Here is a 21314-nt window from a genome sequence, read left to right as displayed (position 1 = left end):
TAAAATGTATTCCAATATCCAACAGCAAAGTTCAACAGTGCAAAACCACAATTACTTTTGCACCAACCTAATTCTTGTAACATATATGTAAAGGACCATGTTATTAATATAAAAGGAGTTCTAACAAATCAAGAAGAAGAAGAATCCAACACAAAAGGAATATAGATATATACAGGCAGATCATAAACAGAGTCAAGTGGTCTGTAAGCAGATAACAGTAACAGCTACAACATTTACTTAGCCCTTATTTCGAGCTAGGAATTATGCTAGCACTTTACATGTGTGATGTCATTAAATCCTGAAATCCAACTAATAAGGCCATTCTCATATCCCCATTTGACAGAGGAAGAAACTGAAATCATGGGGCTCAGCAACTTGCCCAACATCACACAACTTCCAAGGACCAAATAGGAACTCTCATCTAGGCAGCGCCTGGCTAAACAGTATCTTACTCATAGTAAAGGAATTGCAAATCAAAACAAGCATTAAGATATCATTTTTCACTTATCAAATTAGCCAAAACATTAGTTTGATAAGACTCAAACATTGGAATAAGTCTGAGAAAATTAGCATTTTCAAGTATTATTGTGCAATCTTTTTGAAGACCAATTTGCCAACTGTCTATAGATACTTTACATGTACCACCAGTTGAAAATTTTATTCTTATGCATGTACACAAAACTGTACATATAATGATATTTATTTTTACATGTTTTTAATAGCAAAAAATATAGGAAATAACATAAATTCCAGCAGAAAGGACTGGTTTAATTATTTTTTTTAAAAAAGCAATTGCATTCTATGTAATACAACGTATCCACAACAAACAAAGCAGAATCTATATACGGCAACATTATATCTGCAAGATACATTAATTTTTAAAAACAAATGCAGAATAGTGTCTAAATTGACCTAATTTATACAAAATATTTAGAAATCTGAGTTTATGATTACAGAGGAATTTCCTGGTGGGAACTGTGGGAACTGCCCAGAGGGGAGCAAAGCAAATTTCACTCTACACTTTACACTATTTAAAATTCTTATTATGAGCACATACAGTGTTGAAAAACAAAAAGTCAAGGTCAGTACTGTTTGAGATTCTTACCATAAATATGTATTCCTTTCATTTTAAAAAGGTAAAAAAACCAGGCCTAGAGTCACATGGGCTGGAGTTTGAATGCCAGTTTCTTCATTTCCTGGTCATAAAATAGGCCAAATTACTTGACCTCCCTGAATCTCAGTTGTCATTGGGAAGTGGGGCAAGTTGTGAGAGGTGAATAAGGTAAAGTGTGCAAAGTATCATCACCGCGCCTGCCAGTTCCTAGTGCCACAGTGTGGTAGCCACTATTATCATTCCCTTCATTCACTGACAGGCTATAAAAAGATGATTTTTTTTTCAATTGGTTAATTGTGTGTACCAATAATTTCTTGGGGCAGATTGTAGGTCTCGTGTTTATTACGAGAATGTGATGCCTGAAGTGCTGCAGCCATCTAGTGACCATGAAGATAGCCCTGGCCAACACCCTGAAGATAGCAGAGCACCGTTATGGAAAGAATCTGAATCCTTGATATCTTCACTGAGCCACTGAGCCTTCTCTAGAACAATGACTTCCTAGATTCTTAAATGAAATTAAGAATTAAGCGAGAAATTAAACATTCTCATCATTTACATAACTTTTGGTTCATAATTCATTTATTGGCAATTAAAACAGTTCTCGAGGACCAGAGAAAACCACAATTCAAAAAGACACATGCACTGCAGTGTTCACTGCAGCACTATTTACAATAGCCAGGACATGGAAGCAACCTACATGTCGATCAACAGAGGGATAGATAAAGAAGATGTGGTACCTATATACAGTAGAATATTACTCAGTCATAAAAAGATTATGTCATTTGCAGAGACATGGATGGACCTAGAAACTGTCCTACAGAGTGAAGTTAAGTCAGATCAGATCAGTTCAGTTCAGTTCAGCCACTCAGTCGTGTCCGACTCTTTGCGACCCCATGAATCGCAGCACGCCAGGCCTCCCTGTCCATCACCAACTCCCGGAGTTTACTCAAACTCACGTCCATCGAGATGGTGATGCCATCCAGCCATCTCATCTTCTGTCATGCCCTTCTCCGCCTGCCCCCAATCCCTCCCAGCATCAGGGTCTTTTCCAATGAGTCAACTCTTCGCGTGAGGTGGCCAAAGTACTGTAGTTTCAGCGATAGAGGAAAACAAATATCATATATTAAAGTATATATGTGGAATCTAGAAAAATGATATAGATTATCTTATTTGGAAAGCAGACATGACATAGAGAACAAATATATGGATACCAATGGGGCAAGGTAGGGGTAGAATGGGATGAATTGGGAGATTGGGAGTGACAGATATACATACTACTGTGTATAAAACAGATACTAAAGAGAACCTACTGTATAGCACAGGAAACTCTACCCGGTACTCTGTGGTGACGTAAGTGGAAAAGTGAAAGTGTTATTCACTCAGTCATGTCTGACTCTTTGGGACCCTATGGACTGTTGCTCACCAGGCTCCTCTGTCCATACAATTCCCCAGGCAAGAATACTGGAGTGAGTAGTCATTCCTTTCTCCAGGGGATCTTCCTGACCCAGAGATGGATCCCAGGTCTCCCATATTGCAGGCACCTCTGAGCCACCAGGAAAGCCTGACCTAAGTGGGAAGGAAATCCAAAAAAGAGGGGATATGTGTATGCAGATGGCTGATTCACTCTGCTGTACAGAGAGACCGACAGCGTAAAGCAACCATAGCGAGTGAGTGAAGTCGCTCGGTTGTGTCCAACTCTTTGCAACCCCATGGACTGCAGCCTACCAGGCTCCGCCATCTATGGGATTTTCCAGGCAAGAATACTGAAGTGGGGTTGCCATTTCCTTCTCCAGAAGATCTTACTGACCTAGGGATTGAACCCGGGTCTCCCACATTGTAGGCAGACAGACGCAACCAAGCTCCAACTTAAAAATGATGTCCTCAAGGAGAGACCGCCATAGGGAGGCTTTCTGAGCATGGAATGAGAGAGAAGTGCTTGTCCTGGGCACAGCCACTCCCTCTCCCTGCAACTAGTACAAGTTCTACTCTTGCTTTGGTCCCAGACACCTCCCTCAGCCACACTTCAGTTGAGAGGCTCTATCCAGTCTTCCTGCCTGACAGGCTGTGAAGACTAGGCTCTGCCTCCAACCTCTCTCTTGGCTGTCATCACCCCTGGCACACCCAGCTGGCCCTGGGCACCAGACAGAGCAGTGGAAACCATGCCAGGCAAGGAGTGGCAGGGGAAAGACCCTAGGAATAAGCCCTCACCTCAGTGAACTTTAGGCTCCAGTCCCTCTGTCAGTCACCTCTAGCTCGGAGCCCCCTCCTCAAGCCCACTGTCCTCTATCCTCCCTCTGGCAGACAGGGTCAGTGCCCCAAGACGGGAGGCGCACTGCTGGCTGTTCACACCTGCTCTCTTCTTGGCCCAGGAAGAGGACGCTCACGGACTGGGACCACAGCGCACATTCAGAAACTCCGGGTAAATTTAAAGCCAAGGGTTACAAAATAAGACTCCTACACCCAGCCCCCTGGACGTGTAAAACTCACATTTGGAGTCAGAGGTGTAAGTAAACTAAAGCTGTCTTCTGTCTCAAAGGCCGAAATTGGCCCCACCACCCCCGCTTCCGCTTCCCCTTCCCCTGTCTCGCGCCCGCACCCGCACCCTGCCCTTCTTGGACTCCATCCCCTCCATCTTCTCCAGCTCTTTCCTCCTCTCGGGAATCTTCCCCTCAGGGGTCCTGGTTGGCGTGGAGAATCAGGAGTGGCAGAAGGGGAAAAGAAGGCAGAGGGACCGAACTTGGCAGCGACCGCCCTTCCCCCACCCTCCCCGAGTCTCCGAAGCAGGGCGGAAGGGGAAGAAGGTCGCGCGAGACCGCCCGGGGCGGGGCAGGGTTGGTAGCTCCCAACCTGCGCCCCCAGGTGCCTCTGATAGTCGATTCTGTGGCCACCAGGGGGCGCCCGGGCTCCTCCGGCTGGCTGCGCTGCACCAAATTCCCTTGGCCAACCTGATCAGATGCCTGGGGCCCGACGACCAGATCTGGGTCCCAGCCCCTCTGCGACCACAGCCTTGCCATCCAGGGAATTGTATCAGGGCAGAGGGAGTTGGGTTGAAATCTTCTCAAGAAGTCTCTCTGAATTCCCCCAAGTCTGAAGGGAAAGAAAATCAGAGAGTCTTCCTTAAGAGACACAAACTGGGCTTACAAAAGCCACAACGTTTGCAACAAAATGGCTCCCTTGGCAGCTACCTTCCCAGACCCCGGACAGCTAAAACTGAGATGTAAACAGAAACAGAAGGCTAAAGGGAATAGGCCAAGAGGGCCTGAAAAGTGAAAATGAAAGTTGCTCGGTCGGGTGTCTGACTCTTTGCAACCCCACGGACTATACAGTCCATGGAATTCTCCAGGCCAGAATGCTGGAGTGGGTAGCCATTTCCTTCTCCAGAGTATCCTCAAAACCCAGGGATCGAATCCAGGTCTCCTTCATTGCAGGAGGATTCTTTACCAGCTGAGCCACAAGGGAAGGCAAGTGGGCCTGGGGTGAGAGGCCATTCCACTCTTCCCCAGCTAGACTCTAGCACCCCAAGTATAGTTCTTTGGTAAGCCATGGAAAAGTCTAGCTCCAGCAGAGTCTCCCTACTTGGGCCTAACTGAGGCTTTTTCAGTGTCTCAGAAGTCTTCTCAGAAGTCTCCCCCTGACCCCAGCCCTGCCTCTGAGACACAAGTCCAGTTCCACACAGGAGGGAAGCAGAGATAAGAGAGCATGGTGTGTCCCTACTGAGGCCCAGGCCATGCCCCAACCTAATTACAAGCCAAGCAAGAAGAAAACATAAAAGAGAAAAGGCCTACCTGAAGCCAGCAGATGGATACCACCCACCCAACTTGTCCCTTGAGTGCTCCTTGGAAGAAAAGCTATGTATCATGTCCTCTTTGCCCCCAGAAGCCTTCTGTCTCTCCACCATCTGTCCCACCTCCGCTTCCATCCCTTTATGCCAAGGCTTTATCTTGCCTTATTCCTTCTGCTCCAAACAGCAGAAGGCTTCTGGGGGCAAAGAGCACATGATACAGAAAAGGAGAAAGGGAGAACTGAAATTAAAGAGAAATAGGGGATACTTTGGACTTTCCTGGTGTCTCAGTGGCAAAGAATCCACCTGCCAATGCAGGAGACACAGGAGATACATGCTCAATCCCTGGGTCAGGAAGCTTCCCTGGAGAAGGAAATGGCAACCCCCTCCAGTATTCTTGCCTGGAAAATCCCACGGACAGAGGAGCCTGGCAGACTATAGTCCATGGGGTGGCAAGAGTCAGATGTGATTAAACAACAACAGGGCAGGGGGTGGGGTGGGGGGAAGGGACTCCCCTGGCAGTCCAGTAGTCAAGACTGTGCTCCTAATGCAGATCGCACAGGTTTGATTCCCAGTCAGGAAACAAAGATCATGTATGCCACCTGGTGCAATTAAAAAGATAAAAATGAAAAATAGGTAAGGAGAAATATGGGATGGGGGAGAAAGAGTACCAAGGCAGTGGTTGCAGGCCCTGCAGAGCCTCCCAATTGCTCCTGGAATGGATGCTAAGAGAGGCACTGTGCTTCCTAAGCCATGTTTATAGGATGCTGAGAAAGCATGTTGTATCTTTTCTTAAGAAAGATGTTGGAAAATGAAAAGCTTCTGGGGAGCCTATTGCAGAATAGCAGTGAGAGGTGGGAGGGTTCTCCTTAACATGGCTCTGGAAGCCAGCATTTCAGAGGACCAGGGCCAGAATACACGTGTCCCAAGTAGGGCTCAGGGCTTCCCTGGTGGTTCAGACACTAAAGAATCTGCCTGTAATGCAGGAGACATGAGTTTGATCCCAGGGTCGGGAAGATCCCCTGGAGAAGGAATGGCTACCCATTCCAGTATTCCTGCCTGGAGAATTGCATGGACAGAGGAGCCTGGTGGGCGACAGTCCATTTGGTCCCAAAAAGTCAGACTCGACTAAGCAACTAACACTTTCACTTTCAAGCATGTTTCAAAGCAGAGAGTGAAGGACATGGAAAGAGGCTCTTTAAGGAAGGAGCGTTAAGGAAACAAAATGTGGGCCTTAATCAGACTCAAGCTAGCAGCGCAAAAGCTAGCCCCCTACTGGTGGCTGTGGAAGCCGTACTCAGCAACAGTAGATGTGTGCTGAGTGCTGAGTCAAGTGCTAGGCACCGTATGTGGGTTCTTCATTTACTCCACGCAGCAAACCAAAGAAGGAGGCACCATTAGTATCCCCATTTTACAGATGAGGAAGTTGAGGATCAGTAAGGTTTTAGTAACTTGCCCAAGGTCTCATAGCTATAGGTGAGATCCAGGATTCAAACTTGAGTTTTAGACCACTAAGCTATAGTATCCCCTAAATATCCTGTGTCAGGACCTGCATTGGGAAGACCTCATTGGACCACTGTGAAATAAAAATCCAATTCTGGGGCACAGAGACCCAATTCAGCTAACTCGGGAGGTGACGTCTCAGTGAGACAGGGCCATTGTCTGCTTTTCTCCCTCCCCCGACACTGTGATCTCAGGCCACCAGTAGCCTACACTCTGGCAGGGACAGCTTCTCCCCCAGGTGAACTGGTGATCCCTGTGAGGGTGATGGCAGACTTGCACTTGGACAGGAGATGCATGCCCTTGTCCTGGCCAGGCCCACAGGGGACAAGCATCAGAGAGCCAGGCTTCTGCTATCGGGGGCCCAGGTTGCCAGGGTGGAGAGCCAATGGACAGAAGGGAGAGTCCCTGGAGATGAGGGAAGGAGATTCCTGCCTGGACAGGGAGCTCTAAGAATCTGGAAGACGTACTAAAGGACAGAATCTGCCAGAACAAAATCCTTCCCCTGCAAAGTTGTGACCTCCATTACTTTATTTCAAATTCTAAACAAAACAAATGTACACACAATGAAATCCACCACCTCCCAGAGCCAGGCCTGATGGGGTCCCAGAAAGTCTGGGCAGAAATCTGGAGTCTGAAAGGAGAAGACCTATAAAGGAAGCCGGTGGCCATGTCCTGGGACCCTCAACCACTGCCAGTCAGGCCTGGCCCAGGAAGTGGGGTGCTGGATTGGGTCTCCAGGTTGAATTTGGAAATTAAGCTTCAGCTCCTCCAAGTAGACCTGTCCACAGAGGCTGTGCAGCCTGGGTTAGTGAGGCCAAGGACACTCTTTTTCCACTGTTTGGGAGTGGCAAGCTTACCCAGCAGGGGTGGGGGTGGGAGGGTGGGGGGGTTCTGTGGGCCCCAGCTACGCCTAGCACCAAGGTCAGACACAGGCCAGGCTGGACTCCAGCACCACTCTGCAAACCTTCACCTCGGTTGTGATGAGACAGGTGGATGGCTGGGCTAGCCCTTCCCACTCAGGGTGCATCCCAGCCTGCCATCTTGGCATACCTGGTGTAGCATGTAGAGGTGGTATATGGAGAATAAACTCATGATGATATGTGTAGCACAGAGGAGAAAGTCTCTTCATGAAGGGTGTCACTGATGCCCACCAAGCCCTGGGGCATATAGCCCTTCACCTGCCCCTCCGGGGCCTCCCACCTTGTCCCACGTGGTAGCTTCATCTCCTTTTATTCAAACTGGAAACTTCAGCTTTCTGCAACTCCTCCTTCTTCCCAAACCCACCACACACTGTGTATGAGAATGCGTGCTCAGCCCCAGCTGCCCACTCCATTTCCCCCTAACAGGCCCCTCCTTGGCTCCCGTACCCAAGGACCCCTTCCCCCGCCCAGGCTTCCGCCTCCCACTTCTTCCACATGAACCTCCCCTCATGGCAGCCAAAGGGATATTACTGTAATGAAATCTGGCCCCACTCCTGCATCCACAGCTCTTATAAAGTCCCTTTCCGTAGTCACACCAGGAGCTTCACAGTTGGGACCCCCTTACCAGCCTCCCAACCTGACAAGCACCCCAATACAGCCTGTACTTCAATGATTCACCACAACCCGGGCAAGACAGGAACCTCCAAAGCCTCTGGCCAGGCTGTTCTCTCTGCCTGGTATGCCGTGTCCCGCTCACCCACCCGTCCAGCCCCACTGTGTCCTCAAGACCCTGCTCAGCTCTGGCCCTGTGTGAAGGTGACTTCCTACGCCAGTTCATCACCCCTCCCCTTGTGTCCCCACAACTGGAGTTCTTGGTGCTCCCGTGCAGGGCCAGAAATGAGGACACCCTGGTGCCCACCTGTCACTCCCAAGACTGGACTCGCCTGCCCCATTCCACACGTGGAGGGATGGACAGGCCCAGGACCCCAGGCTACATGGTGTCAAGACCCTCATGACTGCATGACAACCTGCTTGATCACATTTTAAAAGGGAGATAAAGTCCCCTCCTGCACACCACACCACCCCTTTGCCCCAGGCCCACCCTCAGAAGCAGCTCTGACCTGCTGTCATTTTCAAGCACGAGTGGCAGCTTACCCAGCCTCAGCTGGGAGTGAGAAAGTCACATTCTGGAATATGGAAGCCCCATGCTGGGTCCTGGGATGCTTTCTGACCTGAAACATGCCTTTCTCACCTGGTTTCTCTGGCCTGTGGTCACTACTGCTTTAAAAGTTAACCCACTGTTGCGAGCCATTTCCACCTCAAGAGTACTGGTCCCTGGAGATGGGGAGTATGCTGGCTGTCAGATTCTGGGATCCTGGGTGCAGAAGGGGCCCAGGAACAGGACCATGTCATGGGCAGGGCTACATGTGGGTCCTGACTCCAACTTCTCATGCCAAGTGACTCTCAGCAGGGCACTAACCTTTGCCAGACCCTAACACAATGATCTACCAGGGGGTTGGCTCCGAGAAGTACCCTGCAGCCCTCTATAATGCTCAGAGCCCTCCCGTCCCACATACTGTGAGCTCAACAAGGGCACAGGCAGCTTCTTCCCCAAGGAATCCACAAAACCTGGCACTGAATATGGGCTCAATAAATTCTTGTTCACAATTGCCCTGCTCTGCCAACCACATGCTGCAGGAAAACACTCCAGGCTTCAGCCAGCCCCCGGCTGTGCTCTTAGCCCACCACCGCGAGCTGTCCAACCTGGGCATGGCAGCTGCAGTCTTGCCAAATGTCTGTGGTTATGTCTATAAAACATGGTGAAGACTCAGGAGAGTGAGTTGACAAGCGTGTGGCACACAGGAAGCCTCGACAATGTCAGTTCCCTTCCCTGAAGACTTAGACAGCCCTTGCCACTTGAGATCCCACCTCTTATGTCAGGAATTTGTTGTATCTCAGCACTGCTGTGAAAATAAAGCCACAAAGAGGCCTGGGGGAAATCATGGCAGAGTTCTGAACAGAGACTGGATAGAAGGTCAAGAGTTTTTACAGAGAAGTCAGGATCCCCCTTATGCACAGTGTTGAAACTGTCCCAAAGTTCAGAGCGCACATGTGGCTCTTGGGAATCAAGCCCTTAAAAACTAGCCCATCTGCCGGGGGCAGGGAACCCACAGACTGCAGTCCTGTGATCTGCAGGCAGCAGAGGACAGAGACATGTCGGTGGGTGCCTGTGGATCCAAAGAGCATGGGGACCCAACTGTCCCTGGGGCTGAGTCCATGCACCCCAGGCAGCTCCAGGGGCTGCAGCTCCTCACTCAGGGGCTGCACTGGAGCAGCCACAGCAGCTGGGGCACCGCAGGGACTGCATGACAGCTCGAAGTGGCCCCCTTCTACCCTCAGCAGACAGGCTGTCCTCGCTGGCAGGGGCCCGCTGCAGCTGCTCAAACTGCATCTCCAGGTGCTTCTGGATGGCCACACCAAGCACCTCCGGGTCCACTGCAGCTCCATACACCTCCCACGTCATGCCCTCAGCATCCCACCGTACGTCCCGCACGGGAGATGGCGCCTCTGCCAGGCTGGACTCCAGAGTCACCTCAGGGAACATGTGCAGGGCCACGGGGGCTTCCAGAGGTGGACTAGTGGCCACTGCCTTGCAGACTGCCTTGGGGGCTGCTTGCACACCAGCATCCTGGGCTGACAGAGGGGAAGCCAAGACTGGGGCCAAGTCACTTGCTGAGGTCATGGTCCACATATCCTTGGTCCTGGCACTAGGCTCCATGGCTAACCCGGTGGGACCCCAAGGGTGGGCACAGCAGTGGGAATGCCCAGGAAGCCCCCCAGAAAACCTACACTGGAGTTTCACCCCATGCTGAGCCTGCAGCCTAGATTCACTCACTGAAGTCACTAGTTTGGGAAAGGCCAGAATCCCTGGGGCAGGCAAGCCATGGCAGCAACTGCTGGCCCCCACCTCCCTCATGCCACAGAGTAGGGCTGCTGGAGACAACGAATGGCAGGAGGTGGTGGCCGACTGGCCGGTGGCTTTGGGGCTGCTGCTGTGGGTCACTGTGCCTCCCAGGGCAGCTGGTGGCACCCCCTCCTGACTCTTCAGTGTCCAGGCTGAGTTTGAAGTCTTGTCCTCCGGAGCCAGGTCCCTTTCCAAGCCTGCAGGGGTCTGGCCACTCTGGCCAGAGGTGCTGCTGGGCTGCAGCCGAGCCCTATGGACAGGCGAGCTGCCCAGGACTGAGCAGCTGAGGCTGGCCTTTCGAGCACCACTGTGGCCCCGGCTCTGGGTGCTGCGAACCAGGTCCGAGTGGCTCCTCTGCACAGCGGTGGCGCTGGGGTCCCGCGGGTAACACAGGTCACTACTGCCCATGGCGGACACGTTGCCCACAGTGCTGCTACGCCAGTGGCCCACGGCACTGGGCCGCGGTTGGGGGCTGGAGGCCCGTGCCTGCTGCATGCGCTCAGCCTGCTGCCCCTCCTCCTCCGGGACCTGGGCACCAGGGCTGGCTTCGCCCAGCTGGGCCTGCCATACAGTGCTGCTGGCCCTCTTGTGATACTCTGGCCTCTGCCCCCGGCCTTCGCCCAGCAGGCTGGAGGAACTTCGGGACAGGGGCTGAGGGCGGGCACTGAGGGGTTCCGGGGCATCCGGCTCAGGACGGCTGGATCTCATGGCTACCTGCAGGAGAGAGAGAGAGGGAGGGGGTGGCACTGAGTTGGGTAGCAGCATCTCTGCTGGATTCTGCTGGGGGCTCACACAGTGCGAGGCACACTGAGGGGACAGCTTCAGTCTCAGCCTGCCTGACCAGTCAGGGTCACAAGCAAAACGATCACAGGAGACCAGACACTTCAAATCAAGGTCACCACACATACACAGAATGACACTTCAAATATCTAAAAACCAAAACTGAGTGGTCAGAACCAGCCCTAGGGTAAAATCCTAGAGATCATCCAGTTGCTGATTCTACTGCAGGTTTATAGGGGAGTGGGAAGCCAGGGGAGAGGCCAAGCCTGCTGGGGCCTTGGGGCTCGGGGCTTTGGGACAATAGCTCTTAGTCAATCAGCACAGAACTATTACAGTATTTTAATAACCAGTAAAGCTGGATGGATGAATACTACCCTGGTTCCTCCCAGAACCATCACTAGCTCACTCACTTGGACTGGAGCCTCTTTGGAACACAGTGCGAGGCAGAGAAGTTTGGGGGAGTGAGAAAGAAATGAATACAGGGCACACTCAGAACACCCTGGGTCCTCTCATGCTCCCTCCCCATCCTCTCTGGCCTAGCCTGGCTGGGCTGTCCAGTCTCTGCGGCTCAGGCTTGACCGCTGTGAAGGGGAAGGGATTTCCTGGCTCCCACTGCATGCTCGAAGGATAGGAAAGGCTCCCATATCAGCCCTTTAGGGCTCACTCGGCATTTGTTCATTCCTCCCACTGCCATCTCATGAGCACCTTCTGTGTGCCAGGCTCTTGAGATCAGGCAACATGGAACTAATGTAGATCTGCTGTACCCACCAAATGGGGTCCAATACAGGTCACACCCCCACTATCTGAAAGAAGAGCATTCCTGTGAAACCTTTTCATAAACCAAAATAGTGTAAAGAAACAATTACCTTGTCTTGTAAAACTCTCCGAATTTCTTTCCATTACTGAAAACAGGCACTAATTAATGTAGGTCTCCCATGAAAGTGAAGTGGAATAAAGCAAACTTTTGAAAAGCAGGGAATACCTGTACCACCAATCAGACACATGTACACTCTTGCCCCCGCTCTCTTCCAGCCATTCTTGTCCCTTTCTCTAGCCACACAGACTCCTCCAGACCTGCAGGTTGGGCCTGGAGAGAGAGGAAGGAGATGGTGCCTGGGAGGAAGGAACAAGGAACAGGGTGAGCAGAAAGCAGGAGGCATATGTTCAGATCACAAGAAGGTGGCAGCAGGCTGGGGGCTGGGCAGGGCCCAGAGAGAGGGAGTGGGGTCAGGGCATGAGCCAGCCTGGCCCAGGGCAAAGTTGCGAATGAGAAACATCACTCTGAGACTCCCAGCCAGGCAGGACATGCTGGAGAAACAGGGCGGGGACAGCAGGCAACAGTGACAACTGGGGCAATCCCAGTCCTGTCCTCCCAGGCTGGGCTGATAAGAACTGCCACGAAACCAACCACCCTGGCCAGGTGAGCAAGGCCACTGAAAGGGAATGTGGGAAGGGCTCTCGAGAACTCAGTTTCTGTATATTAAAACTTCCTGTTGCCCCAGAGCTCAGGAGATGGCTGGTGGCTGTTCAAGCCAATGGTGAGTGTGTTTTTAGAGCAACTGTCCCCTAAGAGTTCCAGGCTTGCTATGAAGGCCAGTTCAGCACAACTTTCAGCAGTGATGAAAAGATGCTGCTCTGTGCTGTCCAATATGGTTGTTACTGGTCACATGCGGCCACTGAGCACTTGACAGATGGCTAGTGCAACTGAGAAACTGATTTTCTGATTTTGTTTAAGTAACTGAAATTTAGGGCTTCCCAGGTGCTCAACAGTAAAGAATCCGCCTGCCAATGCAGGGGATGTGAGTTCGATCCTTGAGTCAGAAAAATGCCCTGGAGAAGGAAATGACAACCCACTTCAATATTCTTGCCTGGGAAATCCCATGGACAGAGGAGCCTGGCAGGCTACAGTCCATGGGGTTGCAAAAGAGTCAGACATGACTTAAAGAGTAAACAACAAAATTGAAATTTAAAGGGCCACATGGTGTTACGGATGACCACACTGGACTGTGCAGCTCTACATATGGTACCAGCCTAGGCAGGAGTCTCCTGTCCTGGCTGCTCCTTGGGGCTGAAGCCAGACTGGTCCCTGGAAAAGTCAAGAAAATGATGAATAGACAAGAAAAGACTATGGCCCAGGCCCTACTCTCAGGCTCTAAGATGGACATATAAACAGAAAAGGGCAACAAAGCCAATAACTATCACAGTGATGATAGTAAGAACAGCAGTTTCAAGTGCCCAATCACCCACCATGTGTCAGGCATGTGCCATCTCCTTTCCAGCCTTGTCTCATGTAATAGTAAGAGCAATCTCAGGAGATAAGTCATCTTCTCCGTTCTACAGAAGAGGAAACCAAAGCTCAGAGAGGTTTAGTGACTTGCTCAAGGGCACACAGCTGGTAAGTGGTTAAGCCGGGAATCAAACTCAGGAGTGTCTGAGGTTCTCTGAGCTCCCTCTTGAGAACAGTGCAGACCTCCGTCCTGGACACTATCACTCTTCCACTGGCATCCCTTTTTATTTATTGTTGCCATGACTCAACTGGAGTCCCAGCACCCAGCACATGGCTACCCAGTGGTACCCATGACATGGCAGTGGGACAAGTGAACAAGTAAGAACAAAGCCTGGATGCCCGTTCACCCTACCTGCTTCTTAGCAGCTCTGTAGGCATCCAGGAGTCAGAAAGACAGAAGGAGACCTGCTGGCTAGGAAGGCTGTGGTCATAGATGGACGCTGGCAGGCAGACAACCACTGAGCTCCAAGTCCAAGAACACCAAGGAAGTCCTATCTGGACAGCCTACACAGCCTCTGACTGAACCCTACCTACCCTGGACCCTTCTCTTGAAGAGGGCCATAAGAAGCCAGACCTTGGTCTCCTTGAGGAAACAGGGTCAAGACTGGGGGCGCACTTAGTCTCCACCAGGAGTTGGTGAGAAGCTGTCAGTGACAAGGTACTGCTGGATCTGCCTCACCAGATAGCTGCCTGATGCTCAGAGCTGGCCATCACTCAGAGTGAAAGTAGTGACCACAAAGACCCCAGGGGAATGGGAGGTTATATTTCTGTTAGTTTCCTTCCTTAGCCTACCTCCACAAATTGCAGGTGACAATCTGAGATCTGGAACAGCTCAGAAATGTCAAAGAACCCACAACCAAACCCCAGCTGGCCTTCCCAGTCTGATCGAGGGAAGAGCTTCAAGGGAAGTTGTTCTGAGTTATGCTAGGGAAAGAAGGTTTTTCACACCCCGCCTACCACCAAGAATAGAGACCTCCCAGGAAGCAATAGAGCTGATCAGATGAACTTTGGAGCCAGGGACGAACAGGCGAGGCAAATGGGTATACTTCCAATCCAGGCTCTTGCCCTTCCTACGCATGCACACTCAAGTGGACCCCTAACCTCTTTGAGCCTCAGTTTTCCCAATCTGCAAATCGGAAATAAATCCCCACCCTGCAGGGCTGTTGTGAAGACATAATGTGATGGCATATGGACTGCCTGGAACAGTGATTGTTAATAATCTTACCTTTTTCCTCCCATCAAGAGTGACTTGTGCTCAAGGTATCACAGGACTAGTACTTGGAAGTGGGGGTAGGGGTAGAAAGATGGCTTTGAGGAAGCCATTTAGATTATAGGGTAGCTTGGTTTGCTTCTTAATCTTTCCCTTCCTCATCCCATCCTAGGATGGTGGTAGTCACCACCAATGTTCCCAATGTCTCCATCATCACACTGTTTCCAAGTCTATTTTAAACCTCAGCTTGGGAGAATACGTATACATACACTCATACATGCATGCATATGGACACACACACACTCCTCAAATGTTGAGATATGAACTTACCTCTTAGGGACCAGGTAGGGACATACACCACCCAAATCCCTCATTGTACAGTGAGGGGCGTGGCAACCTCCAGTAGGTGGTCTGATTCATCCCAGCAAAGGAGGGCCTGACAGGACTGACAGGGTCAAAGTTGGGGAAAGCAGCAGGGAGCATTCCTGAGCTACTGAGAAGTGTTTGTAGGCACAAATCTGCCCTTCACAGAGGATGAAAGGGTCTTAAGAACAAAGTGCCCAAGTCACAAGCTGTGCCAGGAAAGGGTTCTGGGGAACAGTGGAGCAGAGGTCCCAGACCCAGCTCTGCTCACCACAGATAGGCCTAGACCCCACCAGGCAAGAAATTCCTCCTCTGAGGAGGATTTGCCCATACTTCCCAGGAAGAGCCGGAGATGAACAAGGTCAGCCTCCAGGCCCAGCTGCCCCAGACCTGAAGCAGCCCAGGTGGCTGGTGTGTCCCTACCTGCGTGGCCATGGGCTCCCATGAGCCAGTATAGGCCCACACCACACCCATGGACCCACCAGGGGCCGACACAGAAGGCCCGTCTGCTGTGTGAGCCTGCAGGAAACAGCAACCACACAGCTGCACTCTGCGCACCAGACCGGTAGGCCGCTTCTAGCTGTGGGGCCAAAGGCCTGAACACACCGCACCACACACTCTCCCCTAGGGCAAGGGTCCCTGTCCTGCCCTCCCCCACAAAGCCCACCTGGACTCAGGGAGAAGGTGCTCAACATGACCCCCTGAACAGGGCTACAGACCTTCCCAGCAGCAAAGACTGTGACTGGAGGAACAGGGGGGCTATGGGGTAAGCGGGCAGGGATGGAGGGTAGGTGGAATGAGAGTGAAGGGAGGTCGGGGGCTGGGGGCAGTGGGAGGAGAGTGGGATGAGGGGTGGGGATGGAAAAGGGAAGAGGAAGGAAGAGGGACGAAGCGGTAGGAACGGTGGGGGTTGGCAGAAAGAGACGAGGTCCTGGGCATTGAATATTGGAAAATGGGAGGATGGGCAGAGGAGACGTGGAAAAGGGGATAGTTCAGGCAATGAGCCCAGAGATGGGAGGAGGGATGCAGCCCTGGGGTGCGCTGAGCACTGGGCGGGGGCCGGGATGCGTAGGGTCGGAGCTCAGAAAAAGGTGAGGAGTGGGGTTCCCGGGCGCAAGAAGGGGAGGTGCCGCCCATCCCACCCTCCTTCGCCCCAACACGGGCGAGCACGGAGCTGGCCTCTCACCCTCTTGCCCGCCCGGGGCCGCGGAGGCCGGCGGAAGCGCTGCTCCTGTGGCCGCCACAGGTGCTCGGCGCAGCGGCCCAAGATGGAGCCGAGCCGGACCTGGACCTGGCCTGGGCCGAAGACGCCGCCAGCCGCCGTCCGCTCAGCCAGCGGAGCCAGCGAAGGAGGCGCAGCTGGGTGACTGAGGGGCGGGGGGAGGCCGGGGGAGGAGGGGCGAAGGGGGCGCCAGCCCCGCTCACCTGGGCCCGCCCCCGCGCTCCACCGCCCACGCCGGCGTCCCGGCCCCGCCCCCTGCTCCCGGCCCCGCCCCCACGGCCCCTCCGCGCCCCGCACTCCCCCCCAACCTACAGCCCCACGAGCATCCCCTGACTCTGCCCCGCGAGCCCCTAGTCCCTCTTCCCGACCCACTCTTCGCGGCACGTCTCACCGTCCCGTCTTTTCGGCCCCGCCCCCACCATGATCTCCAGTTTTACAGGCCTCCCAACGACACACCCCCCAAGACACCCGTCTTCTCGACCCAACCCCGCCGTCCCCAACCTTAGAGGCTCGGCTCCCTACAGTCCTCCAGCTCCCCAGCCAAGTCCGCAGAGCCCCGCCCTCTCGGCCCCGGCTCTCTTGTACCACGCCCAGCACAGAGGTCTAAGAGCCCCTTAGGAGACCCTCTTCCTCACCGCCCGGCCCCATGTTCTTGATCACCCTGGCCCCGTCCTTCAATAGTCAGGGACTATCAGGTCCTGCCCTCGAGAACCCCAGCGCATGGGATACCTAGTTGGGTCCGTCTTAGAACCCACCCTGGGGACGCCCATTCTCCAGGCCCTGGACCCCATAGTTCCATCCTCTGAGTTCACTCTCGCAGACCCCACCACCGAGCCCGGTCCTTTGAGCTTTGCGTCCGTGGCGCCTTCAAGACCCAGGCCCTCCACCCGGCCCACAACTTCAACCCCATAGATTTCATGCCCAGAACTGTTTCCAGTTCAGGCAGCAGGCTCCTTAGGCAGACTCCCAACACGCTTCCACCGGCCCAGACAGCTCCTTATTCCTTCTACTCTCCAGGAATTTCTATCACCCATCCCCAGGGCCCCTTGTCTCTGAGAATCGAGTCCTAGTATCGATTCTCTTCTGTTGAACCCAGCTACAGGAACCATTGATTCGCTTGCCTAGTCCTTTACTGAAGGGTCTGCACCCCTCTGGTTCAGCAGCCAGAAAGGGGATGCCATCTCTGTTGCTCTTCCAGTTTGGGAAGACCTCAGGCACCAGCCTCACTTTTCTGGTCTCCCCCAGCCTTGTGCCTCCACCTAATATCAAGAGGGGACCTGCAGAAAGCTCCCCAGTCCTTGGAGCGTGGGAAGCCCAGGCGAGAGCCTGCGCCGTTCACTTTCTGTAGCCCCAAGTCTGGCATCTAGTCCAGACACCTGAAGAATCAGACAGGAATTACAGCCTCAACACCCCACATATTCACTGGTTCTGTGATCCCACACCCAAGCCAAACCATCCCTCTCTTTGAATATTGGTTTCCTCATCTGCAGAATAATTATTCTTACCTCACAGGGTGATAGGAAAGAGAGAGTTTAAGTGTTCTGCAGAGTGTTCTTGCTGCTATCAGTCATTTGATCAAATGTTTAACAAGCTCCTCCTGCATTAGGTTCTGGAGATAGGAGTTAGGACTGCATGAGGTGGGAATGGGGTGGGGTTTGTTGATTACTTTGGTAGAGAGAGGAGGCACTTGGCTTAAGATCCTATGGGCCAAGTGCCATTTCCTGAGACTCAGAGCCCAACTGACAAGGAACAGGTATGATGGTCTCAGGAGTTCCATGAGGGACAGCAGGTGGAGAGGTGAGTGACACAGAAACTGGGGTTCCCCAGGAAGTCTGAGCATCATGGGCACAGGGGACCCTGAAGTCACAGGAGTGCATAAGGTTTTGAGGGAGTATAGAGAGGAGGACCTCCGACTCACCTGTGAGTGCATGCATGCTCAGTTGTTTCAATTGTGTCCAACTCTTTGCGACCTTGTGAACCTGCCAGACTCCTGTCCATGGGATTCTCCAGGCAAGAATACTGGAGTAGGCATCTGTGAGTGACCACGTGGTTAATGACCAGAGGGAAACCAGGACATAGAGGAAAGAGGAAAGGAAAAAGGGAAACCAGGACATCGCTGTGACCCTGGGGACTTAGAGTAAACAGCTTCAACAAGGCAACAGAGCAGAAGCCACTGGCGCAGATGCAGGAATGAATCGAGAGATGTGGTGGGTGGGTGGGTGGGGGGGGGGGAATGGAAGACTGCTTGTGCAGTCAACTCTTTTATGGGTGGCCACAAAGAAGAGAGGTAAGGAAGGTGTCACTGGAAAAGGGGTGTAGGATCAAGAAAGAAAAAAAAATTTTTTTGGTGTTGGTATTGTTTTTTGGCTCACTTTTTAAAATATGATGCATCATGTAGGGGATTTCCTTGATTTCAAGCAACAAAAACCAACTGGCAAAGTTAAGCAAAAAAGGAATGTGTTGGGAGATAGCAGGAGTCTGGGATGGAAGCTAATGCTGGAGAGCTGGTCTTGGTTCCTCAAGATAGTAGCCAGGGGAGTGCAGACCTCAGCAGCAGGGAGCACCCCACCATCTCGCCCTGTCACCACCCTGGAAGGAAGGCTTCCTTCCTGTCTGTCCTTCCTGTGCCTCTCGTCTTGAAATTCAAAGAACCAGGGGAGCTGCTGCTGCTGCTGCTGCTGCTAAGTCGCTTCAGTCCTGTCCAACTCTGTGCGACCCCATAGATGGCAGCCCACCAGGCTCCTCTGTCCCTGGGATTCTCCAAGCAAGAACACTGGAGTGGGTTGCCATTTCCTTCTCCAAGGGGAGCAGGAGAGCTCATTTGACTGAGCTGTATCCATGTGCTCTCTGTCCTGGGATGGTGAGAGGAATATCTGGTCAAAATCATCTCTAGGAACATCACACAGGACCCACCAGGACTGCAAACAGGGTGTTTTCCTCAGAAAGAGGAATGGCGACTGGGCAGCCAGACACAGATAGAGCCTCTGCATGTTGTAATAAATTGAGCACATTTGACAGCAAGGAGAAGAGCCCATATAGAAGTAGAGGAAGAACAGGAAAGAGTGGGAATCTCTGCTGGTGTAAGGTCCCCATTGGGATCTTGAACATAGTAAACAGGAGTAAAATGGTTTCTGTGTAACCAGAGGACAAGAAGAAAAATGATGGAATAATACCAAGATAGGTCATGAGGTTTGGAAATTGAAATTTGATTTCTGTTTTCTTGTCTGATGGTTCTGATTTCTGTGTGTAATAAAAGGCAAAATCATGTGCTGAGACAGAAAGGGGAAGATGGAAAGGTTGGAGAGGCAAGGAGGGAGGAGGAGGTTTGAAATAGTCACTGCAGAAAGTGGAAGAGCCTGTTAGCCAAAGAAATGCCGTAGAAGGTCACCAAGAAATATCGGGGCCCGCATAAGTTTGGAACCAGCAATTATGAAGAAAGAATCTTATTCAAAGAAAAGCAAATTTGAGTTAGGACTCACAGTTGCAAGAGAAAATTAGAACGTTAAACTTTATTTTTTTTTTATTTTTTTTTTTTTTTAAACTTTAAAAGGTACTTTTGGGGACTTCCCTGATGATCTACTCATTTCTATCAGAGGGAGCACAGGTTTGATCCCTGGTCGAGGAACTGAGATCCCGCATGCTGCACGCTGCCAAAAATAAATAAATAAATGGTGCTTTTGACACAACTCCACTCTACACTTTCAGAATAAGCCACAGTCCCCATTCCTTCAGTAAAAACGATGAACAAATCCTTCTGGATGCTGGTGGCCGGGAGGACACACTCTAGCTGACTGGGCAGCTCTGCTCTCAGACAGCTGAGTTGTGGGTTTATCACGAGTCAGGTAGGTTTGTATCCAAACTTACTTACTCCAACCGTACATGTTGTCATTATGCAAGGTAATTAAACTGCACATGAACTGATGGGATATGAATATGAAAAGAAAGTTTTGTTCCTGTGAAAACTGGGTTAAGTGCTCTGAAAAGTGAGTCATCAGAACTTCTGCCAGTTAAGTGTGGGAAGGGCAACTTGAAAAAGCATAGGAAGAAAATATAGACAATTTAGACAAATTCTGAATCAGATTGCTCCCCCATTGTCTTTAACTGACTTGCCTACTAACCAGTCATTGATCAGAACTGAACCCTGGGTAAAAGGGCTAATATTCTGTAGTCTAGGCAAAGAAGGGAATTTATTGAATCTAGCTTTGAGTATTGCAACATCCAAAGCCTCTGTCTCTTACACTTCTTCCCTCTGATCCCCTCTGTGTTAGAGTCATTCTTACCTAGTCTCTCTTGGGAAACAAGGTTGCTGGCAGCCCCAAATCTACATCCTCAGATCTCTGGATCCACAAATCAAATCTTACCCTGTTTGATAATACTGGGCCAGGGTGGCCAGTTGTGGGGTAGGTCTTTGATTGGCCAGCCTATGTCTTGTGCTCCTCCAGGGAACAGGTATAGCGTACAAGCTCATACATAAAAGACCAGTTTTAAATTTTCTCACATGCCCCAAACTAAGATTTTGAGGGACATATGTTTCCCGAAAAACCACAAGCCTGGTCAACACCAGCCTGCATTGTTGACTCAAACTAACCAAACTTAAGCCACAAAACCCACATCAGCAGGAAGTGGGCTGAAAAGTTATGCAGCCCCAAGAGGGGTGCACCATGGATGCCCATTTCCATGGTGGGCATAGAAGAGAATGACCAAAGTGGGGACAACCAGGGCCCAAAGGAACAATCCTGGAGAGAAGGCTGTCATCCAAGGAAGCTGCTGCATACCCTGGGATCTTTTGCAGTCTCTGCCTACCAGGATTTGATGACAGTGGCCAACCAGTGGCTGCAGTGGGTTTCCATTTTTCCTTCTTCTGGACGAGGGTCCCTACTATGTTATACTGTTCCTGTGTACTATTGTATATTGGGTGTGACGAAACAGCCAACTTGTGGATGCCTTCAGAGGGCACTGAACCATGAAGAGCCACATCCTGACCTCATAGTGCAGGCTGTCCATACCCAGATCCTAGGCTGGGAGCTGGATGCAGGCACTGGATGGAACTTTGGAGTTACCTCCCCCCAGGAGAGGACATTTGAAGCTCTGGGAAAATGAAGAACACAGACATTTGATTGGCCAAAGGGATGGACTGGGGATGAGACTGCTAATTGGCCTCTAATGGTC

General features: G+C 51.6%; 1 protein-coding gene across 1 annotated transcript; it reads right to left on the bottom strand.

Moving 5' to 3' along the window:
* Positions 1-8329: 8329 nt before the first annotated feature.
* Positions 8330-16237, bottom strand: GPRIN2 (G protein regulated inducer of neurite outgrowth 2). Its single transcript, XM_043926328.1, has 2 exons — positions 16110-16237; positions 8330-10997 (listed from the first exon to the last, which is right to left on the bottom strand). Exon 2 carries the CDS (start codon positions 10989-10991, stop codon positions 9630-9632), a length of 1362 nt encoding a protein of 453 aa, XP_043782263.1. The 5' UTR covers positions 10992-10997; positions 16110-16237; the 3' UTR covers positions 8330-9629.
* Positions 16238-21314: the final 5077 nt, after the last annotated feature.

Source organism: Cervus elaphus, chromosome 15 (assembly GCF_910594005.1).
Source record: "Cervus elaphus chromosome 15, mCerEla1.1, whole genome shotgun sequence".
NCBI classification, from domain to species: Eukaryota; Metazoa; Chordata; class Mammalia; order Artiodactyla; family Cervidae; genus Cervus; species Cervus elaphus.
This window is presented reverse-complemented; position numbering and strand designations above follow the sequence as displayed.